General features: G+C 40.8%; 1 protein-coding gene across 4 annotated transcripts in view; it reads left to right on the top strand.

The window, feature by feature from the left end:
- nbeab (neurobeachin b) overlaps positions 1-27,177 on the top strand; it is a 266,361-nt gene that overhangs the window by 72,990 nt on the left and 166,194 nt on the right. For all 4 annotated transcript variants that reach the window (XM_086035116.1, XM_086035115.1, XM_086035114.1 and 1 more), the window contains 16 exons: positions 5,192-5,271; positions 7,144-7,206; positions 7,720-7,817; positions 8,155-8,247; positions 11,400-11,508; positions 11,582-11,663; positions 12,233-12,356; positions 13,647-13,839; positions 15,465-16,274; positions 17,743-17,951; positions 18,068-18,221; positions 18,688-18,862; positions 19,675-19,802; positions 21,014-21,094; positions 21,763-21,937; positions 23,637-23,973. In XM_086035116.1, coding sequence (XP_085891242.1) covers positions 5,192-5,271; positions 7,144-7,206; positions 7,720-7,817; positions 8,155-8,247; positions 11,400-11,508; positions 11,582-11,663; positions 12,233-12,356; positions 13,647-13,839; positions 15,465-16,274; positions 17,743-17,951; positions 18,068-18,221; positions 18,688-18,862; positions 19,675-19,802; positions 21,014-21,094; positions 21,763-21,937; positions 23,637-23,973 — 2,911 coding nt within the window. The remainder of the gene's footprint in view (positions 1-5,191; positions 5,272-7,143; positions 7,207-7,719; positions 7,818-8,154; positions 8,248-11,399; positions 11,509-11,581; positions 11,664-12,232; positions 12,357-13,646; positions 13,840-15,464; positions 16,275-17,742; positions 17,952-18,067; positions 18,222-18,687; positions 18,863-19,674; positions 19,803-21,013; positions 21,095-21,762; positions 21,938-23,636; positions 23,974-27,177) is intronic.

Raw genomic sequence — 27,177 nt, 5'->3', positions numbered from 1 at the left:
ACGCTGTTCCCTATATAGGGGTCACACCATGTTGTAGGGATGTCCGAATGTCCAGAGAGAAACAAACGTAATGCACTCTAAATGACCCACAATGCACTAGGAAAAGTAGTAAGCATCGATTCTCACTGAGGTTAATATTAGTCACAATGACTTGCAGGTAGTTAGGGCATAAAGGTGGACATTCAGACACATTCTATGTTTTTACACTTGAAATTAAATTAAAACAAGTTTTAGGTTACCATTTTTCAATGTAAAAATAAAGTTTAATGAACCTTTGTCACCTTTAGTTAATTAATAATAATAATAATTAAATGCATTTGAACATTAAAAGATATGTTTCGTGTCATCAACTACAGCGACTACTGTCTTTAAATATGTTCAACTACTTTTTATTAAAACCATTTTTTAAACTTAAATATTACAAGACATCAAATTATTTGATGAAAAAAATAAAATTAAAAATGCATTTGGAATATTACAAGATATTGTACTAATACTAACAACTTTTAACTTGGTCACCAATAACACTACCATTTTTTTTCTTTATTTGGGTTTAATTACTTTTTGTTATTAAAAAAAAAAAGTAAACTCAAATGTTAACTATGACACATTTTTAATTAAAAAACAAAACAGAAAAATGACATGTTGAATATAACAAGATATTGTACTAATACATTTTTGCTTTGTCACAGATCAGCTCTTTTTTCTTTAAATATGTTTAACTGCTTAGTACTGTAGTGTATGTTGATGTGAAGTAATAACTTAATAATGTATCTCCGCCTTTGCCAATCAAACAATGCCATAAAAAGGGGAATTTTTCTTTCTCTTATAAGTTTGCATCACCATGTCTGTTAGCCAACACATTTGGCATTTGGTTTACCTATGGAACAATAGAAGAAAAAGTTCATTTACAACCCCAATAGCATTGAAGTTTGGACGTTGTGTAAAATGTAAATAAAAATAGAATACAATAATTTGTTAATCATGTTCAACCTATATTTAATCGAATACACTACAAAGACAAGATAGTTAATGTTCAAACTGATCAATTTTATTGTTTTTAGCTAATAATCATGTACTTTGAATTTTATGGCTGCAACACGTTCCAAAAAAGCTGAGACAGGTGGAAAAAAAGACTGAGAAAGTTGAGGAATGCTCATCAAACACCTGTTTGGAACATCCCACAGGTGAACAGGAGCTGGTGGGTGCCATGGTTGGGTATAAAATGAACTCAGTACCCTGAATTGCTCAGTCATTGACTACGTTTACATGTAGCCAATATTCAGATTAAGGTCAAAAATTCGATTTCTGAAACATTCGGAAAAACCCGTTTGCATGCATTAGTGGACGGAGGTGTGCCCGCATTTTGAATAAATCTATTGAAACGTTTTGAATAAACCTATTGAAACGATGACACACGGACATTGTTACGCAAATTGACATCAATTCCGTTTGTTACTTGCTACCGTCAATAAAACATATTATATTTATGTCACTCACCACAGGAATGAAGCAGTCTATTTCCTCTGCTTTCTAAAAGTGTGCTACTGCGTTACACCTCTGAGTTTTGCCATGATTGTTTACATCTCGGCTTGTGTATTTCCGGCAAGTTGTGCACCAGACATACAGACTTATACACACGTATGTATGTGTCTATATACACACACACAGTGTCAATTTTGCCGTAGAGACAGAAAATACTGTGAAAACGCCACAAGGGAATTATTATATTCAAGCTCGGCTTGCTACGGCGAGGATGCCGCGCTTACAAGCCCTTTTGTACTACAAAGACCAAGATTCAATACAAGCACTTCCTCTACTACAAAGACCAATACTCCTTGTGGTTGAGCATGCGGGGAGTGCCTTGTATTCAAGATATTCCGATTGCTGTGTACATGCACGCGTACCAGGGTTGAAAAAGGAGTATCCCAGGCATGACGGTCTAAATTTTAAAAACTCGAATAAGGGCATATTTGGGTTATTGCGCGCGTTTCCATGGCTTGTAAAACCTGAATAATGCCAATATTCTGGTTTAAAATGGTTTACTGGCTGCATGTAAACGTAGCCGTTGACAAGGAAAGATGGGGCAAGGTTCACCTCTTTGTGAACAACTGCGTGAGAAATAAGTCAAAGTTTAAGGACAAGGTTCCTCAATGTGCACTTGCGAGGAATTTAGGGATTTCATCATCTACGGTCCATAATACCATCAAAAGGTTCAGAGAATCTGAAGAAATCACCGCATGTAAGCAGCAATGGCGAAAACCAAAATTGAATGTTACCTTTGATCCCTCAGGAGGCACTGCATCAAAAACAGATGTCAATGTTTAAAAGATATCACCACATGGGCTCAGGAACACTTTAGAAAACCAATGTCAGTGTTGCAGCCATACAATTCTGAGTTAATGATTATTTGCCTAAAACGAAAAATATCCGTTTTAACCTGAAATATCTTCTCTTTGTAGAATATTCAATTAAATATAGGTTGAACATGATTTGCAAATCATTGTAGTCTATTTTTATTTGTGGCATGACTTGAAATTATCAATGGTGTTATCATTGTGTGTGTGTGTGTGTGTGTGTGTGTGTGTGTGTGTGTGTGGTGTGCTGTTTGGTTCATTGTTGTGTGTGTACCATGCCGGTTTAGTGACACCGGCAGTTACTATATTATCATTTACGAGTGTATTTGTTTTGAGGAAAAATTCGAGCAACGGCCTAGAATGGATTTAATTTGACTTGCACTGTGTTTTCATTTTACCTCCACAAAGTTTTGTTGGTTTATTAATGAGTGCACTCAAATGACATTTAGTCAAGCGCACACCTCCGATATGACCAAAGGCCTCATGTCAATGCTTTAATGCCTTCATTAACTTTCATGTGTTATTCACTAAGAAATTGGTGAAAATGCCAAATGCTGCTTTAATAATTAATATGGAAATATTTGTCTCGGTTTGAAGCAACTATCAAACCGTCGCTTTCTGTGGCACTAACAATGCGCAGCAGGTGGAGGGCTCAGCTATGCCAATTTGGCCGGGGCCACCTGAGTAGTTAATGACGCGTTGGCCCACTGTGATGGACAGGTGTGACCTTGGGTTTTTACCACATCGCTGCCAAGACTGCCTTGGAGGCAACCCTGACATTTCCACACACTGTGGAGTAGTGTGGCTTTCCCAACAGGGTCGCTTGTGAGGTGGATCCGAGTCCAGTTGACTTTGGCTTAGAGGTGGCTACAACCTAGACTGGTCACGAGCCAATCGCAGGGCACATTGAGACAAGTCACTCTGATATCGACACCTATGAAAAATGTAGCATCTTCAATGACACCAACATGCATGTTTGTAGAATATGTGTTTAAAACAACCACGTAGCTTTGCTTTAGGAAAGTCATGAAAATGATGTTGCACGTGCTAACAACCAATTACAGCTCAGCTTGTGAACATTAGGTGAGAACATGATTGGTTGTTACCTGAGCACTCAACAAATGTGATGTCATTTTCAGTCGGCAGCAAGTGGCGAAATGCGTTTTTGAAGGTGTTAATTGGACATGGAAAAACAATTAACTTTTTATTGTAGACAAAATATTAACTTTTTGCGGCTTAGAATTGCAAAATTAGTAAACCAATTTCACTAATGGATACATGAACACACATGGTGGATAATATAATACTCGAGGGCATATATTCTTTATGCTTTGCAAAATATGAACAATATTTCTGCAGCTTACTGAGGAGTTTTCACTGTCTCCATTTCTATACATATGTCTGTATTATACTGCCATCAGGTGGCCAAGGAGCGCACAATTGGAGGAGCGGAACAATTGCCATTGAATCAAACAAACAAAACAAAAAAGTTGCAAAAACTGTAATTATTTACATTATATTTAATTATGTCACTGCTGTATGTTTTTATAAAGCCCGTATCTCACTTAGCGGTGAAGGTTTTGCGAGTGTTTGCGCATGGCCGGAATGTTGTTTTTCAGGGATTAAAATTTGAGGTTTTCCCTGAAATTCAACACCTACAAAATAATTGATATCTCAGCCCCCATAGCAGAAACATAATTCCAAAATAATGTGAGATCTTAAAACTCAGGCCTGAGTTTATTATTATTCACCGTCTCAATCAAAGATGTAAAAATAAAGCGTCAGAGCAAAAGAAGAACTATTTTTAATTTTAAAAATGAGTGGTAATTACCATCCTCTATTCTGTTAAAAAAAAAAAAAAAAGGCAATATCATCATTGTCTACAAACATATATCTTCACCACATATCACGAATGACTGGTTCCACTGGTCCAAAGTCAACAAGCACGTCGTCTATATCACTACCATCACTTTTTTCAGACCTCCCACGATCATTTGCGTCCGCTGTTCCTGCTCATTACTGCAAAATTCTGCGACATCCTACAGAGCTCACGACACCGTCGTGTGTATATTCTGACGCATTTCATTGGCTAAGCGAATGAGAATTGTTTAAAAAAAAAAGAAAAGAAAATGATGTACAGTATACGCTTACCCGGCTGTAAAGGTAGAAACGCAAAACAGCACTCCCAGCTTTAGTGATAGAAACGCGGTTATGCACTCCCGGTCTAAATGGGTTAATTAGTTTTGCATGAACTGACAATACAGTTTCAGTCAGTTATCCTTTTTTAACCCTCATTTTTATAAACTTTCAGTTACAATGTTTTTTCAATTCTAGCTTTTCGTTATTTTGTTGAATTTCCTTATCAATAATAACCTTGGTATACACACATTAGCAATCTTTTTTTTTCACTTTTAATTAGCCTTCCAAGGATTGCCTTTGACTTGTTTTTTTTTTTTTTATTATTCCAAGATAGGGATCTTGTAAATATAGGAAGGTTGATTCATAAGAATTTTCGAAATGTTCTTAATCACAAAGCCAAGTGAGTATAATGTGTGTGAAATATGTAGCCCTTTCTTCCAAATGCCAGGCATCAGTAGCTCATTATGGCAACTTCAAACGGTAACTCCACATCATTAAAACCAACCAAGAGTAAAATAAGAAAGAACAACGGCAACGTAAACAAGCGGGAGGCTGTACATTATGTACATGTTCCAATGCTTCACCTCCCTCTTCCCTCTCTCTCGCTCTCTCTCGCTCTCTCTTTCTCTCTCTCTCTCTCTCTCTCTCTCTCTCTCTCTCTCTCTGTCTCTCTCTCTCTCTCTCTCGCACTACAGATGGTCCAAGGCCGACCCAGAAAGAAATCATCTCTCTGCGGGCCTTCATGCTTCTCTTTCTCAAGCAACTCATCTTGAAGGTATCTCCCAGCCGTCTCTATTCCTCAAAGCCCCCACGAGCCGCACTCCATCTTATCCTTTAAAGGCGTCTGCTCATCTCCTTTCTTTATTTTACTGCCAAGCTCTTGCTTCAAAATAGAAACACAGTTTGTCCTGGCAAATTTGATTTGTTTTTATTGTTTAATCAGTATGGCAGCTGTATTAAAGCTGCAGTGTAATCTTACGAACGTAGCCTCACTCCGCTCCCACCCCCACATTGCTGTCCCAAGGAACACCTCCAGCTCACTAACGCACAATCAGTGATATCCCAAAAGATCATTTGAAGAATATTCACAGACATTTTCAACATACAGTATCTGTTAACATTTTTTTTTTTGTCATTGCAAACTCCACCTGCTACAGACGTACAGTATATATTTTTCAAATACGTTTTCCAATGGGTAGGCTTGGAAGACTCAGACTTGTCAACCATGTTTTACAACACCCTGTCGCCACAATCTGATGCGACACCAAGCTCTCTCACATGATGTCACAAAAACGAAGAGAGAAAAAAAGTCCCGGATATGCGCCGATCAACTTTGATGTTTACCTCGATTGTGTCTGAGACGAGAGCATTGTGAAATGGTGACGTGGCGAAAAAGACTTGCTTTGCAAAATACTCAAACCCACTTACAGTTACAATATATACAAAACACATCATAGGTTAATACATGTTTTTTTTTAATAATCGTTTTTCCAAGGGGGTCTTTGTATGTTAATACAGTCTCAATCTTTTTCCCTGCTCTGATCCATTTTGGGGCAAATTCACTCATGGGCTGCCATGATTCTTAGTGAGGAGCAAAAATTAGGACAGCCAAGCAAGAGAACCCTCCTTTACACGAAAAATACATGTCAGAACACAAGAAATCATCAAGTATCATCGTCCTAGTAATTAAATTACTAGGAAGATTATACTGGAGTTTTTCAGCGTGGATACCAGCAAATCAGGGAACGATATAATACATGAGTACTTTTGCAGGGAGATTTTGAGCTGGGGTTGGGGGTAAAATGGTATGGTGTCTACAGTATGGCTAGGTTCACACTGCAGGGAAATGCGACCCAGATCGGATTTTTTTGCCCATATCCGACTTGTAACAGATTTTCACATTTTTATTTTTATGACCATCTGAATGGCTCAATTCCGATTTTTTTCAAATCCGACCTTGTTTGTTTTCATATGTGGTCCTAGATCGAATACGTACCAGATTTTTTTGCAATGGGACCGCAGTCTGAAGTGCGTCCTTGATGTCATCATGCACAGGTGGGGACACAGACTGTTTGATTGTCCGTAAATCTGTAACGTATAGGTTTTATATTTAAATTGAATTGAATCCCACTTCAAAAATGAAGCATAAAGTGGACAGTTGCGCTGATAGTAGTAGCCACGCAGACGGCATTGACGTGACGTCATCTTTTGTGACATTTTAATGAAAGGAGATCGAAAAGCCTCGCCTCATTTCTCCAAAATACTGTAGTTCTAACTCCTCCCGAATCGCTCCTCTGTAGATATGAGATAATAAAAATATAGGTCCGTGGGTCCTACATGCTGGACCACATTTACTTGTGTAAATACTACGTTGCGAGTGATGTCGTCTCTACTTCTGCGCATGCGGGTCACTTTAGGGACGCATATGTTCACACTCAAGACGGACAGAGGTCGCATTTATTATTGTAATGTGAACGCAAAAAAAAAAAAAAAAAAGGATTTCACCAGAAAACCCGAATTGAGCATTAAGACCTCCAGTGTGAAACTAGCCTATGTTTCTTCATTGATTTGCTGATGCAAACTTGCCTTTCTGTATTTACCGTCCCTGTCAATGTTTAATTCACATCTCCCATTTCTGAATATTCAGGACCAAGGTGTGAAGGAGGACGAGCTGCAGAGCATCCTCAACTATTTGTTAACGATGCATGAGGTACACTCTGGCACGCGTCTCCACTTGTTGTAACACTTTGAGCTTCCAACGACTCCTCGACGTTCCACTGACAAAAGTTTTGCAATGTGTGGCAGTTTACACCTATCGGGAGCCGACAGTGATGAAAATACGATTTTTGTTTTAGCCAAAACAGCTTCTACTCATCTGAGAAGACTTTCAACAAGTTCATTGGTGTGTGGGAATTGCCCGTTCATCCCGAACATTTTAAGCCACACGCGCCGCAAAAACCCATGCACCCTAAAAGACAATTTATATTCTTGTGGATGAAAAATGTTTTTAGACTACAACCTTAAAGGGACCAAATTGTGCAGGAGTGAGCCAACATTTTTGGATCAAAAGATTATCCTCTTGCACGTCCATTTGTCAGTTTGTGGCTCTCAGTGGAAATGGTTTGGCCCTCCTTGAGCAGTAAAACACTAGTCCCTGTGAATTTGACTAAGATGTAGTTCAGGTTTCAAAGATTGAAGTGCTCCTGTGCACTTTTGTCTGCAGGACGAGAACCTCCACGACGTGTTACAGCTGGTGGTGGCCCTCATGTCCGAGCACCCGGCCTCCATGATCCTCGCTTTTGACCAGAGAAATGGAATACGGTGAGTTTTAGGATGGGACGTCACGCTTTGGCTGTTCAACCTCTTCACAGTCAAGTGATAATGCCGTAAAATGAACTCGGAAGCGCCTCCGCCTCCTACCGTGCGCAGACGTGACTCATGCATAATTCATATGCTAATAGATGTGCCACAAAGTAACGTGTAATCAAATTATTTCCCAATATGACGTGGAGGCGCTTGTTAACCTGATGCACAGACACACATACGCACGCATGCTGTTGCATCACTACGACTGAGTGCGCTGCTTTTATCAGAATTTTTGGTGTCATTTCAGGAAGTGAACACTTTTGCCGTTTTTTGTCTTTTGCGTGTCTGGCAGGGTGATCTACAAACTCCTGGCATCCAAGAGTGAAAGCATTCAAGTACAGTCCCTCAAAGTGCTCGCCTACTTCCTCAAACATTTGGGACACAAGTAAGTCATCCTCACAAAAAAAACAAAAAACAAAAAAAGGGTAACAGTCAACCCAGCACATTTGCATTATTATATTTATACATTAAGGGTGTAACGGTATACGTGGGTGTATTAATACGTTTCGGTATGGCATGTTCGGTTTGGTCCACTTGCGTACCGTTTCTGATCAGTTTTTATTATTAGCGCTAGCTTATGCATGGACGCTATTGACTGTTGCTCGCGGGAGAGGAGAGTGGTGGCACTAAAGAGGAGCCATCATCATCAAATCAAAAATGCGTGGATAAATGGCATTATTATGGCATACGCAAACAAGGCAGCTCGAAGGCCCCCCCGTACACTGAGGTCACCTGTTTGGGAACATTCTGGCTTTCCTGTTAAAATCGCCGATGGGGAAAGGTGCGTGGATAAGTCCCAAAGTTGTGTGCCGACATTGCTACATGAGTCCGGCGGCTATGTTGCAGCTAGCACATCTAAAATAACGCACTTAAAACGACTTTGTTTTCCGCTGCTCCTCTGGCTAGCCGTACGATGCATTCATGAACCTCGGAAACATCACAACTCAGTAATAAACAAATCCGACTACAACACAGATAACCCAATTCGTTACAATATGATGTTTTCAAAGATTTCAAAGCCGAAAAAGTGTAAATAATTTCATAAAGACTTTTTAAAGTTATTGTATTTTTTACATTATAAAAATAGTTTTAATATAGTTAGCAATAATTGTAACTGTTGTTGTATTTTTTTCATCACAAAAAGTGTATACATGTACTATAAAGACAACTTGTCTTTAACTTGAATACTTAGAGGTGTCATAGGCTGTTGCTGCTGAGTTTTTAAATATTTCAGTGTCTTAATAGTTTACAAAATTAACAGAGCTTTATTGTTAGTGTATTTTTTATTCTGGTGTAATTTCTTAGAATATCACCCGAATGGTTCGCTTTTACTTATTTTTTCTCGAAACGTAACCATCAAGGTGTTCAACTGTGCACCTTTGCAATACTGACGTTTTGTGCAGCACCTCAGAAACGTTTATTGTTTAGCTACTCCGCTCTTCTGAGGGGACAAAGATGAATGAGAGTTTGCTTTCATCAAGTAGAAGGCTTCCATTCATAATTGTCTTGTTATAAAAAGCTATGACATGGTTGTCTTTTACAATTTTGCCATTACAGGCCCCCTCCAAATTCCATATGCAGGAAAAAGCCTGACTAACTCTAACTAACTGCTGAGCCCTGCGGGACAGGATCCAGCTCCGGCTCCCTTTTTATTCGTGCATCGTTTCAAGATGAAAGACAAACTCCTTTTGTCAAGAAAGAATTTCCTTACTGCTGAAATCCCTTGACAGTACTCTGACTCGGACACTTGGAGAGGTGATGATGCGTGTTGCCGCAACGAGCAGCCGAGTTGAGCCTCGAGTCTCGGCCTTTTACGTGTGACAGCACTTGTGCTTCTCTTGCCGAGGTCGTTTGTCACCGCCAAAGCCGTTTACCTCCTCTGCGCCTCGGTTACATCTTGATTCCACCGCAAGGGACGGCCTGGCTTTTGTGAGTCGCCACTCCTCCCCATCCGCTCGATTTATAGCAGCAGTCGCTTGCTGACATGGCTCCCAGTGGGATCTTAACAAGACGCTTTGCCGCAAAAGCCCCGCTGAGTGCTTTGCACCTGTTTGGACCAGTGGCAGGACTCAGCACTTGCCTCTGCCTTCAGTGGTTCGGAACGTACCCACATTTTTCAGTTGCCCAACACCACCACTACCATGTCAAAAAAGGAATTAATGTAATCAATCTGCAGCACACAACTGCACTATGCACTGTAAATAATTTGGAACAGTTCGGAATGATTTTTATTTTTTTTTATTTTTTATCTGATAGCATGATTAACACACATACAATTTCAATTAAATTCCTCAAACCCACCAGATATTAGCATTGCAAAGGAGTGTACATTTTCAGGTAAATTTTCATGGGAAATATGGAGATTTCAAATTGGAAGGACGAATAGAAAGGCATCAAAATCAAGTATCAACTTTTATGTATGTGCAGACATCCATGCACAATCATAATAATAATAATAATAAAAAAACGACTGATTTACCTGTAAATTGATACGTTCCAGTGACGACTGGAAAGAGGTAGATCCTACAAATGTAGACAGAGAGAAAAAGTTCAAAGCAGGCTGAAACATAGCAAAATCACGACAAAAATAGAACTATCAAATTTTAAACAATCAATTATTCCATTGGTTATATTTAAGAATTACTCATCTACGGTACATTTAAGTTTAAGTAACCCTTTAATTTGATGAATTCCTGTTTTTTTTTGTTTTGTTTTTGTTTTACTGTTAATTCCTGTTCATTCCCCTGTAAAGTTTCAAATTTTGACATTTTTGTACAATCTCCACGAAATAATGATTACACCGGAGAACACAACGTTTGTTAAATTTGGTCTGATGGCTGTTATTAAATCATTTTTTGGTGCGGAATCCAAAACTCATCCCAATTTTCCTCTTATGACTTCACGTGTCATAACCAGCTCTTCTTACGGCAAGCTTACGACAGCTAATTAATGGAATTTTGCTTAACTGTAGGGCAAGCTGTGGAGAAAAAGCATGAAAATAAACTAATTGCAATCTTCGAATAAGCATGCCAATTCTACTTATTATTTTTAATTGTTCCCCAGTGTCATTAATGTACAGTGACACCTCAATTTACCAGTGCCACAATTTTACGTATGAATGTGTGCAGATTACTACAAACGTGTTCTGCTGATGGAACTTGCCAAGCAATCAATGGAAAGAAAATTACTGATGTTATTGTTGGCCAGCTGCCTTTCCCTCTGAGGCAGATTTGAAATCTGATTGTTAAAAAAAAAAAAAATCTCATTGCTAATAGTATCTTGAGTTCGGTTAACCAGCCCTACTGATTCTGAGGGTCCTGGGCAGATTAGATTGACATGGCAACACATGGATGCTGAAATATGATTGGACAAAGAAATGTAGAATCTACATACGCATCCTGGAAGCATTGCGGCCGAGAGAAATGCTATGAAATAAAGACAATAGAGATGTAAGATATTATAATATTTGGTTGTAAGTGTACAATGGCGCTGGCGGAGGCCTGCCCATGACGTCTCACCACAGCTTTTTCCGCACAGGAGGAAGGTGGAGATCATGCACACCCAAAGCCTCTTCACCCTCCTAGGCGAGAAGCTCCTGCTGCACGGCGGCACTTTGACCATAACCACATACAACACACTGTATGAGGTAAGCCGCATCGCTGTGCAATCACCACACCGCCAAAGGTGACAAGTTTCATCCTCTTCTTCTCCCGCATCAGATTCTGACAGAGCAGGTGTGCACTCAGGTGGTCCACAAGCCACATGCCGAGCCAGACTCCACCGTCAAGATTCAGAACCCAAGTAAGTCTCTTGATAAACACACATGTAGGTAAAGGTTGTATGGCCCACTCTGTTCCTTCATCCGGACCGCTGAGCTGTTAAATGATCATGCGTCCTGTAATATTTGCTCGATTATAAAACAAACAATAAAAATGCAATATTATTTAATAACCGGTATATCAATTAGTTGTAGATGTATACAACCCCCCCCCCCCCCCCCCCCCCAAAAAAAAATTGGTCTATTTCTTTTTTTTTTTCCCCAAAGCCAATTAGCCAATCTGAACAGTTGAAAATAGATTAGGAAGTATTGAGAACAGTGTTTAATAAACTCCATTTTTTTCTTTTTTTTTAATCTTGGAGATCAGAGGATTCTGCCTGGCAGAGACAATATATTAAATACATATTTAACTATTTCCTGCCTTGGATGTTTATATTCTAAAACAGCCTGATGCATGCTTTTCAATTGAACACTCAGAAACAGGGAAAAAGTTGTATGTTTTTGTTTCCTGACTCAGACGCTACTATTTTTCCGACCGGTGGAGGTCTGAACTGCTCCCTCTGTTTGTGTGTTTGTCGGCTCGCTATAACAGTGATCCTCAAAGTGATTGCGACCCTATTAAAGAACTCGGCCCCCAGCGCTGAGCTGATGGAAATTCGCCGCCTTTTCCTCTCCGACATGATCAAACTGTTCAGTAGCAGTCGAGAGAACAGAAGGTAAGCGGGAGAGCCACTTCCCACTCGCGCACGCGTGCCCTTAATTATCTTCCCGAACATCGTGTCAAGGGAGGAGCGAGGGAAGCTTGCAATAGGTTCAGATTGATGCTTAATCATTTTACAGCAGTTGAAACAAGGCATTCTGATAAATATTGTGCTTGTGAAATAAAAGCATTCATTTTTAGCCATTTCTGGGGGCGGCCATTTTGTCAATTCTGAAAATGACCTCACAACTGCTCAGGGCTCAGGTAAAGACCAATCACGGCTGACCTGTTTTCTGAAGCTGAGCTGTGATTGGTCGTTACCTGAGCCCTGAGCAGTTGTGATGTCATTGTCAGTGGACAGAAGTGACAAAATGGCCGCCCGCTGAGATGGCTAAAAAGGGGTGGGTTTTGCTACTTAACTTGTATTGCACAAGCCCAATATTAATCAGAATACTGTGTTTCAAATAGTGATTCTGCTGGGAACATATTCTTGAAAAAATGTGTTTGGGTTGATTTCCTTTTTAAGCAGACGTGGGAAGTCTTCAATGCTGTTTGTTCCTTATTTTGGATTAGCCTTATTATAACTTGTAAGGGGACATGTTTTGGGAAAATGACTTGGTTTGACACTAAAAAAATACTTAATACTTTCAAATAATCAGATTGTTGTTGGTTTTAAATTTTACATCATGTTGTCGCTAGAGGTTGGTTTGGCCGTAAAATGAGTAGTTGAATATTATAACAGTTTCAAGAGATGAATGAGCCTCACACTGTTAATTAACAATAAAACAAATGCTGTTTTCTTCCCCACTAACCCCGGTCACTCTGCCCACTGTTCTTTGTACTCTTGACATCGTAATTATTTTTTTCAACTCCTCCTTACTCTTTTGAAACCTAACTGGAGAAATCACCAGTGGAAAAACAGCATAATGAAAAGTGAATTGTTTTAAGCGGTAACATGCGGGTGTTACAATGTTTTGCTGTCAAGTGGCACAATTGGGAAACTCATCATGACGACGTAAATCGAATTGAAAAAAACACCACATGGAAAAAGACTGTCTTTATATTGGAATCAGGCCTCTTACAAATGCACGGATCGAAGAGGGATATGTAATGATTAATATTTTAGCTTTTTATTAATATTCAGCAATTCAAATGGATTTGAGCAATTGGACCTGCAATGAAAATCTCGCCTAAGGTACTGCACGTAAAAACAAATGCACCATGAAGGTGTTATCCTTGATACGACTAGACAAAATGTCTACTTTGCTCTATAGTTGACCTTTGACTGCGCTATCCTGTATTGCAGATGTCTGCTCCAGTGTTCCGTGTGGCAGGACTGGATGTTCTCTCTGGGCTACATCCACCCAAAAACTCCGGACGAGCAGAAGCTCACCGAGATGGTGTACAACATCTTCCGTATTCTGCTGTACCATGCCATCAAGCACGAATGGGGGGGCTGGCGCGTGTGGGTGGACACGCTCTCCATCGCGCACTCCAAGGTGAGTCACAAAAAAAAACCAAAAAAAACCACAAAGCAAACATTCTGGCTTCAATGGCAAGGCAAGACAAAGCAGCTTTATTTATACAGCACATTTCGTACACAAGTTAACTCGTTGTGCTTCACACAATTCAAATTTCAACATTTAAAAACATTTAGAAGCAAAATCATTAAAAACATTTGAAAGCAAAGTACAAAAATATAAAGTAGCTTACTAAAATTACTAAATGAATGCTCAGTGCAAAAACAAGATTTTGTACAACATGATTTTATAAATGCTTTGAAAGACCTTTACTCATTCACTGCCAGACATTTTCAGACCCTCTTTTACCCTAAAGTTTGAAAAAAAAAAAAAAAAATGAAAAAAACATAAATAAATTCCTGGGATTGAATGTCTGGACTGTGAAAAGACATAAACATATGACATTGGCAGTGAATGAGTTTTAATCTGAGCAGTTTTTAGCCTGGACTTTTAACCTAGCCTGACTTAACTTCTGTTGGCATCTGATTCCGATTGCGTGCAGCATATCAGATGAATGCTGCTTTACCATGTTTTCTTTGAACTCTGGGCTCAACTAATTAACTTTGTCTGCAGATCTCATAGCCCTACTGGGTTTATATTCTATTAGCATTTCTTTAATGTAATCAGGACCTAAACCATTCAGCGATTCAAAGACCAGTAGCAGCATTTTAAAATCTGCAGCTCATTCAGTGCACTTTTTGCACGCTGTTTCTCTAAATTTTGTAACAGCATCTGGGAATGTGTGCAGTAACTAGTAGAAGCGTGTGCTCTGCGTGCTTTGACCCACAAATGCTGGCAGCGGCGCGAATAAGCAAAAGACGAAGGATCATGTATGATCAGCATTCACTAAGGGCCAACATTTCCCACAATGCTGGGCTGCGTTGGCTTGTTAAGTCCAAAAAGTCGCTCATATCCTGTACTTGGTGTGGATCGGCAGTGGTTTGTAGTCAGACTTGTAACAAACTGCACCGAGTCCGTTTGTTTGATCCGCACCAGGATTCGGTTGTCTATTCACGTCTGCATAAACGGTCCGAACCATCGTGGGAAACTAACCCTGATCTGTTTCAAGTGGACCAAACAGTGCAGATCTGAATACAGCCCTAAACAGGTTTAGTTCTTTAGAGCAGGAGTGCCAAAGTACGGTCCTTGAGACCTCCTATCCAGCCAGGTTTAGATGTTTCCCTCCTCTAACGCACCTGATTCAAATGATCAGCTCATCAGCATGCTTTGCAGAAGCCTGATAACGATCCTGATCATTTGAATCAGGTGTACTGGAGAATGACGACATCAAAAACCGTCTGGATAGGGGCTCTCGGCGGACCGGAGTTGGGTACCCGTTTTCTATTCAAATGTCATCTTTTTATGTCAATTTAATTTACAGTACAGTGCTATTTTCTTCATTTAAAACCGGAGGCAAAATAAATTGTGGTGTTTTCAATGGGGGCTAGAAAAAATGTGTGTCTTAATTTATTTCACTAGGGAAAATTGATTTGCGTCTGTCACATGAGTGGTCTGGAATGCAACCTCCACGCTGAATGAGGGATTACTGTGCTACTGTATAGTTCTTCCAAAATGGCTCACCTTTTTTATAACCTGCCTTGCAGGTGACGTATGAGGCACACAAGGAGTACCTGGCCAAGATGTATGAGGAATACCAGCGTCAAGAAGAGGAAAACATCAAGAAAGGGAAGAAAGGCTCGGTTAGCACCATCTCGGGTCTGTCGGCTGCGGCTGCGGGCATGACAGGCTCGGTGGAGATCGGAGAAATGGACGGCAGCTCCCGGTCGCCGGGCAGCGACGGCACCGATTCGCGGAACCCGCTGGCCGATGGGCGGGACCCGGAGGAGAGCGCGGCGGTGGATGCCGTCGGAACGGAACTCCAGCAACTCTTGGTTGACATCAAAGCGGAGAAGGTGGAGGCTACGGAGGTGAAGATGGACGACATGGACACGCTGATGGAGGTGGACTCTCTGCTGGACGACGTTTACTGCGCCGTCCTGCTGCCGAAGAGCGGCGCGGTGGACCAGCAGATCACGGCTCCTCTGATCTCGCTGGATGACGACAAAGACGGCGTCCCTCGGGGCAGCGCTTTCTTGTTCGGCAAGGTGGAGGACGCGTTGTTGCCTGACTTGAATCCACCTCATCCTTCGGAACCCCCACCCGACGAAGATCTGCGCCGTCTGGCCACCTCTGACTTTGCCTCCTTACCTGGCATCTTAGAAAAGGATGAGTTTGAAGTCGGTGGCATCAGCTCTGCGGAGGGGGCCTCGTTTCAAGAGGCCACCCAGGGAAGTGTTGCGGTGCCCCCTAAAGGTGACATTTCTGCCTTGTGGAGCAACAACGACAAGGCCTCAGACACGGAGAGGGTGGAGGATGGCAAGGAGATAAAGATTCAGACCACGGCGACCACGCAGGTTAGACTACGCATATGCTGAGGATCATACTAATTACTGAGGCTACTATTGCTGAGGTCAGTTTTGTGCCTAATGGCAGTCATATTGCAAAAGGAATGTAAACGCTCATTCCAGACAAGGGGAGGCAAACGTTTGGGCTCCATTTTGAAACCGGACCGATGAGCCTGCAGGCTATTTGTAAATGTAAAGAGACCACCGGGAGCTGAGATTCAAAGTCAGTACCTCTCGACTGTGAGGCAGACGTGCTAACCGCTACCATGTCTCTTTGAGCATTCGTGTTCAATTCGCTACTGCTGATGCGTCTTTACGGGCTTTACGCGGCGTCTTGCTGACTCGTTCATTTCATATTCATTCATTCATTTCGAGGTGTTATTGTTGTCATTTGTTATCGAGCCGCCGGGAAGGGAGGTTGTCTGAGGACCCTTTGCATTTTCATCATTCCTTGTGAATGAACTCAATGCAGATTCATAACTCATGAATCGCACACTGTTTTTCCTGACAGTAGGCACAGTGAATTAATGGTTACCCCGTCTGCCTCGCAGTACAGAGGTTCTGGGTTTGAAACCCTGCTTTGGCATATCTGTGTGGAGTTTGCATGTTCTCCCTGTGAAGTTGTGGGTTTTCATCTGGTACACTGGTTTCTTCCCACATTACAGATGTTAGCTTCAGTGAAGACTCAATTTTTCTTTAGCTGTCTGTCTATGCATCCATCCATCCATCCATCCATCCATCCATCCAGGCTGGGCGATATGAATATATATATCGTGAGGACGATATTTAAGTCTATCGTGTCACTTTTGTACTACGGTGCTTATCGTTATCATCATTTTTCACTCGCATTGTTACCTGCAGTTAAATATAAGTAGTAAGAATGACAGCAGAAGTTTGAATTGATGGACAATTGTTTTCATTTGTCATTCTTATGAACGCAGTTTATACCAGGTGGCAGACTGAACAACAACAGACATGAATTATATTACATGGCTTTCATTCATTCGCACTCGTTCTGTCCAACACACGCACAGTTACAGGGCAACTCGTTTTCAAAAGAATACAATGTGTGAAGTACTTACCAAAACAGTGTGATAAATTAAGAACCTCAAATGTCCAAAATGTTGTTGACTTGAAGTTGTATGTGTAAACATATGAGCAGTATGTCGATGTCATGGGCGCCAGCCATACTTAAGTGTAAACTTTCAGAAGGCACCTGTAGATGGGCCTCTAATTATTCTTATTCTAATTACTCTCAATTATTAGTGGTTATTTCATAAGAAATAATCCAGAATTTTGATCCAACACAAACAACCCAAAAATTGGGTGAATGAAATAACCCAACTGTTTTTAGAGTACAGCATCTACGTCTATCTGTACATCTATGATCCATCTATTCATCCACTGTATCTATGATGACAATATAACCGACTGGCGTACAAACTTCTCGTTGTCTGTATTACAAACGTCTCTCAAGAACCTAAACAGCCACCTTGGCGCTCGGGCCGGCAGCGCCATGACGGACGAGGAGGAGGAGGAGGACGACCAGCAGCAGCGGCGTCAGTTCAGCCCAGGCCCTCGCACCACCATGTTCCGCATCCCGGAGTTCAAGTGGTCGGCCTTGCACCAGAGGCTGCTGGCCGACCTGCTCTTTGCCCTGGAGAGCGACGTGCATGTCTGGAGGAGGTTTGCGCGCACACGCACACACACGAGCACACGCGCACGGGCTTCTTCACTGCAGTTACGTGTGAACCTGTTTTTAAAACGTTAAAGTAATCCCTCCTTCTTTCTCTCCGCCACAGCCACTCCACCAAGTCCGTCATGGACTTTGTCAACAGCAGCGAGAACATAATTTTCGTCCACAATAGCATCCACCTCATCTCGCAGATGGTGGACAACATTATCATCGCCTGCGGTGGCATTCTGCCTCTGCTTTCTGCAGCTACCTCGCCTTCTGTAAGTGCTCACTGTGAGGCCATAGCGACATCTAGTGGATGTGTGGGTGGAGCACATTACATTATCTGTTGGAAATAACGTTTTTTTCAGCCCTATTATTGCTGATGGTGTTGCTGAGTTGTTGAAAAGCCAAATGATTGTAATCTGAGAGTGACAAATTAGAGATCAACTTTTAATCAACTTTTCTATATGAATTTTACTGCGCTGATTCCTAATCAGCCCTTGTTTTTTTTCTCCAGCACATCAGGTTTTCAAAAATAATAATTATATATAACTAACAACCCAGGTTAAATTGAGCTCCTCCCCAAAATACAAATATCGTAGTCTCTCGGTTGGGAGTTTACTAAAATCAACTGCTTCTGCGTTTTCATCAAAAGGAGATAAATGTTTTATTCCTAGTGTCGCTCAATAGCAATGCCGATATTAAACAATATATTTTGTCTTTGTTTGCTTTGTTCCCATTGAGGTGGAGAACATCGAGGCGACGCAGGGCATGTCATCAGAGACGGCCATCACGTTCCTGTCCCGCCTGATGGTGATGGTGGACGTGCTGGTCTTCTCCAGCTCGCTTAACTTCAGCGAGATCGAGGCGGAGAAGAACATGTCGTCCGGCGGCCTCATGCGTCAGTGCCTGCGACTCGGTAAGATCACCGTGATCACAAGTGTATTGAGGGGGGAAAACAAAATACCTGCCAGGGTAATTTGCCTTTAATTGCATTTGAATGTGTCTCATATTGCTTCAACAAATGGTGGCAAGAGGAACAATTGACGGTGCAGTCTTTGCAAATGAGTGTGTTCAAATCATAGCAATAAATCCAAATAAAGGAGACTTACAATTCTTTCCCCCCATGTTTATTTATTTATTTTTATGTCTGTAACATGCTTTTTATGTCAAACTACCACAAGGACCAAGAATTATAACACAGTGTTTTTTACCGTTTTTTTTTATTTTATTTTTTCTATGTTTTATTATGTCATGTGCCCAAACTTTTCACAGTTGCGAGTCATCGCCTGGGCCATTACAAAATGAAAATATTGGCAAAGAGCATGGAGCAGATTAGATAAGGCCTTTGAAAATTGCTAACCGGGCCTTGCGTAAGAGCTCCTCTCTCACAAGGCCACGCCCTTATAGTCAAAATACACATCTGTGTGTGTGACTGGGCTTGGCGTAAGAGCTTAACTCACAAAGCTACTCTGCTTAAAGGCAAAATACACATCCGTACCACTGTTGTGGGACTTGATAAATGAAAAATGATTTGATAATAATAATAATGATAATAAACTTAATAACTTGCTTGGTCATGGCACAAATTGAACTCAGAAGTCATGGCAGCCTTCTGATTACTTACTTGCATGTTATCAGTTTTTCATTTCAACTGAGATGATTGAATTTGTGTGGGTGTGTGTGGGGGTGTGTGTCGGTGTGTGGGGGTGTGTGTGTCTGTGCGTTTAGTGTGCTGCATGGCAGTGAGGAGCTGTCTGGAGTGCAGGCAGAGGCATGGCGGTTGCGGGAACATGCTGTTTGCTCCCAACAACAACAACAAGTGTCAGGACATGCTGGCAAATGTGACTCCCGGCAAGGTACGACAACATTTATTGGAAAAAATAATCACATATATATTTTGTTTTTTTTTCAACTTGCCTTGTGCCGAGCATGTGACGACTTGTGCTATCCCGCTCTTTACTTACTGAAAGTGACACCCCGTTAAGTTGCCGTTAACCTTCTGTGCCCACGCTAGATTACCGATTTACTACCACTTCAATAACGATTTAAATCCTTAGTATTGCGCATAAAAAGTAAATAAAAAGTCCACCAAAATGCAAGTTTAAAAACAAACACTTCCTTAATATTGAGTGCAAATGCGTTGCACTAAAAAGTTAAATACATCTGAACTGCGCTTAGGCAGTGATTATTTTGCATACCACTACAGGGAGCCTATGCACCACTAGTGCTACCTGTATCACACTTTAAGATGCGCTGCCCACTGCATGTATGTGCAGCATAATTAAGAGAAGAGAGGAAGAAGCAGAGAAGGTCCCCTGCTAAGCCCACAATATGCCTGTCAGATGTTTAATTATCTTTTCTTACACGTAATGCTATTTCTTGTGTGTTAAAGTAGCAGTTGTTTCAAGGTATTTTCCATAACATCTATGCTAATTAGGTTTTGGGCTTTATGGGTTTTCGTGTTATATTTTAGCATTAAAAGCGGAAAACAACTCAAACATATTTTTTTCCAGAATATGTTCTATGCAGGCCCATTAGTCTAAGCACAAAATTCTGACTGATATTGTGTTTGTGGAATGAGAAAAATCCACCCGTTTTTAGCTATCTCAGGGGGTAGCCATTTTGTCACTTCTGTCGACTGAAAATGACATCGCAGTTGCTCAGGGCTTAGATAATGACCAATCATGGCTTAGCCTCAGAAAAGAAGGGAGCTGTGATTGGTCGTTACCTGAGCCCTGAGCAACTTTGATGTCATTTTCGGTCGACAGAAGTGACAAAATGGCTGCCCCCTGAGGTGGCTAAAAAGGGGTGGATTTTGCTGCTTAACTCATATTCCACAAATGCAATATTAATTAGAATGCCTTGTTTCAACTAGTGGGCCTGCATAGAACATATTCGGGTATTAATATGCTTCGTAGCAGATTTTCCCTTATAATGCACAGTATTCCGGATATTCCCCGATCACAAATGGGGAGTTCACTGTATTGCAAGTCAATCACCCCGAAGCGTGTTCATCTCTTATCTTGAGACCACATTAAAAATAGTCTTAAAAACTGTCCCTATTCAGCTGTCTCCCATCAAAGACCCTGATCGCCTTCTGCAGGATGTGGACATCAATCGGCTCCGCGCTGTGGTCTTCCGTGATGTGGTAAGTGTGACAGACAATGAAGGGATGTTTATATACTCATTTTCTGTTCACATTTTAAAACAGTGTGACAAGTTTTTGTCAAAATATGCCAAGGATCAACAATTGTAGTGCACTTAAAATCCAATTAAAACTTCCTGTGCTCACTGTAAGGCTGATGTTGAGTAAGGAATTTGAATTTGGTGTCTGCTGGTGGGTGTAAATGTGAATGTGAATGGTTGTCAGTCGCAGTATGTGCCTTGTGATTGGCTGGCGACCAGTCTGGGGTGTAGTCCACTTCACTGTACATTCGACTATGTGTCCATCTTCTGGTGTCAAAGCGTTTAGCGAACACTCATCCGCGCATCTGACAATGCAGCTCTGCTTAACTTTTAGCTTTGACCTTTGTGTAAGGCTATTTAGAAAGTGGAGAAAAGCTGTGCGCAGTTGTTATTTGTCAAATTTGACACAATTTTACATTACGGCCTATCCAAATTCACATTGTCTTGCTCTCAGGCCCATTCTCAGAAATAGACAGCTCATTAACGATTTATTGGGTTGTGTAGTTTCTCATTAGACGGAACGGCAAGCACTCAAGAGACCCAACTCTATTGCTTTATTATTAAAAAGTCAATTTTCCATAAAACACCCCTTTAAGAGCAGTGTTTTCAAATTCTGATTCTCCTCGGCAGGACGACAGCAAACAAGCTCAGTTCCTGTCTCTGGCCGTAGTCTACTTCATTTCGGTTCTTATGGTGTCCAAGTACCGTGACATCCTGGAGCCTCAGCGCGAGACGGGCAGGACGAGCGCCAAGTCGGGCCAAGGTGCGCAACATAACCAGGACGCCAACGCGGTCTCGGGCGCAGGTGAGTCCTGAAATCTTTAATGTTGACGCTTGTGTTGTATTGTGTTGCCTATTCATGAATAACCTCTTCATCTGCAAATATTTTGTGTATTATTCTAAAATATATTGATATTAAAATATTTTATATCTATTGTGTAATTTTTATGCGTTGGGTTATTCAGTTTATTTTTTCTTAAGTACTCTTTGATATTTTAGAAAAGTATAGATTATATTTTTAAAACATTGTTTGATTGTTGATTTACATTTATATTTATGTATATTTTATTTGATATTATCATCCATCCATCCGCTATTCAAACCGCTTAACCCCCAAGAGTCGCGGGTGTTTTATTATTATTATTGTTATTATTATTATTGTTATTATTATAAGTTTTATTTGTATTATTATTTTCTAAAGCATATTTTATTTAAAAAAAACATTTTATAGTGTTTTATTTTGTCTTTAGTTGTAGAAGTTGGTTTACTTGGTTGTATTTGTTTGACTTTACAGAGTAAAAATATAGTCTTCAAATCACACAACGTGGAAGAACAGATTAAAATAAACATGTGAATGCCTTTACTGCATTTATTTTGTATTTTTTTCTTTTTCTTGCTTTACACAATCAAATCAAAACTGAAGCTGTTATTCACATTTTTCCCACAAGGTAGCACACTGATGTTGCTTCAATCTATTTCAGCATGAGAAAATCCAGATGTCAGGTGGTGTATATTGCGAAGCTCTAAATCCAAAATGAATTTCCCCTCCAGGGATTAATAAAAAATGACAAGCGTGTACAAGCTAAGTGACGGCAAGCCCCCCGCTCGTTGCCCAGCTCCTGTTTTGGTGGTTTTGGTGGAAGTAGAAGTGCATCCCGGCTGGTTCTTTCCAGCCACCGCCTGTCAGTGGCCATTAGCCAAGCAATCTGCTAGAGTAGAATGGGATCAAAGAGGTTGCTGGAAGACAGAAAATGGGGGAATTCACCCCACCGTGAGAAACAAACTATTGTCTGGGACTTGGAGCAGACCACTCACAGGCTGCATTGGCCCTTCTGACCTCATCGGGTGGTGGGCTCAGGGTATCTGTGCTAAGATGACCTACGATATTTGTTGCATATCATCAAGTCCCTGAAAAAAATAATAAAAATTTAATTCTTAAATACCCGTATGTATGTGAGTGTATGTATATGTTTTATTGTATGTACGATTACAGAGCAATGAAATTCACTTAAACAGTAAGTGTTCAGAAGATGTCAAAAACATAAACCAACAGAGGGAGACAGAACGGAGAAGCCTGACGAGTCGCCAAACCCCACCCCAGATGAAAAAGAGAAGCATAAGGAAGGGAGGGGTAAACAAGTTCCAAACTTTGCTCCTATGAGGGAGGGGCACAGTATGGGATTGGAAAAAACAGCCATATGAACAGGAGACGCAATGACTCAAATATGTACTTGCAAATGTGAGAGGGGAAGGGGCAGAGACCTCCTCATCACACCTAGAATATCATTATCACTTACTATGTACTCCATTTGTGTATGTATGTACAGTATGTGTGTGTGTGTGTGTTTTTTAAATATACAGTACTGCAGTTTATATTTTAAATGGGTACTTAATGCTGTTGACAGTGAGTGCGTAATGTAATGTACATTTTATATTAGTCTCAAATATTTACTGTTTCTAATTATATTGTCAGTCTTGGACTCATGTTTCGGTGTTGTTATTAGTGTCTCTTGCAGAAACAGCACAGGCATTTTTGGACCCTCCAGCCCTCGCTCCACCTTCAGAGGACCAATCTCTTATCCACAACGAGCCGAACACCAGACCCGAGCGGGTCGTCAGCGTGGTCAACGGCTGTGACCCCGGGCCGTACCGCGCCGCTGGCGACCTCTTCTCCGAGCCTCCGCCGCCTTCCTCCTCGGGCCTCAATGTCAAGGAGATCCTCAAGAGTTTGGTGGCCCCGCCCATGGAGGGTGTGGAGGCGGGGCTGGAGCCAGTATCCTGCCCGGATCCCGCAGCCAAGGCCGAGACTGCACTGCCCATGCAGTTTCACTCCTTTGACAGGTACCGGGGGCAGAATACTGTACAGTCACGTGTTGATGATAACTCAATGACTATACAGTAAAACAGTGTTTCTCAACCTTAAAGGGGGAGACAACGCAAACATATTTTGTTTAAGAATATGTTCTATGCAAGCCCACTAGTTGAAACAGGTCATTCTGATAAATATCCCGTTTGTGGAATAATTAATCCACTCGTTTTTAGCCATCTCTGAGGTCGGCCATTTTGTCTTTTGTCAACTGAAAATGACATCACAACTGCTCACAACGACCAATCAGATTCAGAAAACAGGTCGGCCGTGATTGGTCGTTGTGAGCAGTTATAATGTCATTTTTAATCGACCAACGACAAAATGGCCACCCCTAGAGAAAAATGAGTGAATTTTGCTGCTTAACTTATATTCCACAAACGCAAAATGAATCAGAATGCCGTGTTTCAACTAGTGGGCCTGCTGGGAACATATTCTTGAAAAAAATGTGTTTGAGTTGACTTCTACTTTAAGTCATCCAAGTCACATACTTTCTGTTTCAAAATCTAACATACTGTAATGAAGCAGGATTTGTCAAGTCATGTAGTTCAACTTTGTCTCATAAATACCAAGTCAAAGCCAGGTCAGGTCTTTCAGAACTTTTAAGTTTGGCCAAGAATTTGGCCAAGAATTGTACTCTAGTAAAAGTAGTGCTAGTTTAGAATCTTATTTAATTCAGTAAAAGTAAAAATCAGTCCTCTAAATAATTACTTGAGTAAGCGTATGTGTCCAGTGAAAAATCTACTCAAGTACCTGGTGAGTAGAGGTGGGCTAGGGTAGCCCCAAATTGTACTTAAAAGTACTATTGCTTTTGAAAAATAATAGTCAAGTAATAGAGTAACTACAATTTGTGTTTAAGTAAGAGTATTGATACTTTTATAGTAGTCATCAAAATAGTTACTGAAGCAATGAGTAGCTGGGCATTTTTTTTTTTTTTTATCATGACCATCAAATAAAAGTATAAAATAGCAATTGCCCAATAATTACATCAACCACCACTAAAACAACAGTTAATTAAATCTTTGTTAAATAACATTGAGGCAATCTCAGCCACAAAAAAAAAAAAATGGCCCGAAATGAGCTTTCTTTGTGAAACAGTTTAATTGGCTCAACAGGCAGAGATTACATAGAAGACCACAACGTGTATTCTCAAATTCTTATAAGATGAAATGTGGACATTTTTAGGCAGACAGATGGCATGTCACGCATGACATGCATACAGTAGCTGTTTTTTTTTTTGCAAATTGAATGAGGCCAAGGCCCGAGAGTATTGTGCCTCTTCTGATTGCGAGTTAAAGGCCTTTTGTTTCTTCATTTGCTTTTGCTATGCTTCCCGTAATTAATCACTTTGAAACCCTGTGGAGTTGCAAATACTTTGTGCTTAGTCACGTGACTGCATGGTTGCATTTTATTGGTGAAATGAATCAAACATCGCTAGGATTGGGAAACAGTCATGTGACACAATTGTGGCAAGGCAAAACAAGAAGCTAGCTCAATGTAAGGGACTAAAATTCGCCTTTATAAAATAATAATTCAAAAGAAAAAATATTGATAATACCCTGAACATTACAATTCATCCATAAAGTTACTTTTGTTAATGTATTGCGTTACGACCCACCTCTGGTTTTAGCCAGGCACGTCCCACGTCCTAAATTTGGCAACTTAAATCGAGTCACGTGATTCTTCCACCTCTCATTTGAGTACAATTTATGCTTTTCGCCAAAGAAAATGCAAAATTGTATTGCGGAAACCAGAAACACACAACCGATTTGTGTGGCGTCGGAGCAACAATGTGGGGCTTGTAATGTATGCGGCCACCGAGGTGAGCCTGATGAATAGCGGAGGGGGTGAGAAGGTGGCGGAGGTCTCCAGGGTGTTGATGACAGATTAAACAGAAGCGGCCCTCGCGGCGTCCACGCGGTCGTCCGGCCCCGAACACTTCAGCCCTCACAGCGCTAACACGACTTGGCAGCCCCAAATGGGTTTCTACAGCCAAGAGTATCGTTTTTGAAACGCTTTCACACACACACGCACACAAACGCACACACACACACACACCATTCTGCCGTATGACGTTGTCTCGCGTCTCCGACCGACTCCCGGCCCCTGTTCGTTGTGTCTTATTGTTTGCCACCTGTCAGCCAAATGAGCTGCCAGCCATGGACGATCCTTTCACGGGGCTGTCAGGATGGACGCAGATTGAACGTGACGACATCAAAAAGGAAAATGGTAGGGAGGTGAAATGACTTGAAGCCAAGAACACCTGCTTTCACTAGACGCAATTCAAAAAGCAGGAGAGAAACCCGTATTGGGAGTGTTTCCCAACGTTTGGGGCGCCAAGGCACACATTTTACATGACAATAATCTCACGGAACACACCCAAAAAAATGTCACAAAAATATTTCTTGAAAAAGTGATGGCCTTGTCTGAAGTTACTCACAAGCGTGCTTGGTGAATATGAAATGTGGGCCTGTTTTTTATAGCTCAAAGCTATTCGTCTGTTGAATAAATGGCATCAAGTTGTTGTGAATGGATCCTCATTATCTCTCGCAGTATATAAGAGCTAATCTTCCTGGGGTCCATACAACGTGAATTGGGTCTTCTACCATCTAGTGGAACAACGTTTCGTTGTTCTGTCTGATGAGACACGATAGTGTACTTGTATTAAATGACTCATTTTTGGAATAACTAAGTTAAATGGGATAATTTCCCGTAGCACAAGTACCTGATCATCTCTCCTCGTCTGGTTGGGAATCACTGTCATAAAAGCAAGTCACTTAGAAGTGTGAGAAATCAACAACATTTTATATCACTAACAATGTATAACCTGACATGAAATGAATGGCAATTTTCTGTGATCCCTTTTTTGTCATTTTACATAGATCACACAATAGAATGAAGACAAAATAAAATACAATAAAATAGAACACAAATATAGAGTGGACAACTAAATCCCTTTGAAAATATCTGGTAATATCATGTTTCAAAGAATGTAGTCAAGTCCAAAGAATTTAAACAAATACAACACTGCTTCAAGTAGCGTTCAAGTATTTATCCAGTAGAGGTGCTAATAAATGAACTGTTTGAGTGGTTGAATTTTACATTCAGCGAAAGAAAAAAAAGTAGATGTAAAGTCTACTTAAACTATTTCGCGCAACCACTTGCAGGAATGAAATTGA

This window comes from Filicampus tigris, chromosome 7 (assembly GCF_054856515.1).
Source record: "Filicampus tigris isolate MCC_2025a chromosome 7, RoL_Ftig_1.0, whole genome shotgun sequence".
NCBI classification, from domain to species: domain Eukaryota; kingdom Metazoa; phylum Chordata; class Actinopteri; order Syngnathiformes; family Syngnathidae; genus Filicampus; species Filicampus tigris.
The sequence above is the reverse complement of the archived record's forward strand: the minus strand, read 5'-3'. Positions and strand labels throughout refer to the sequence as shown.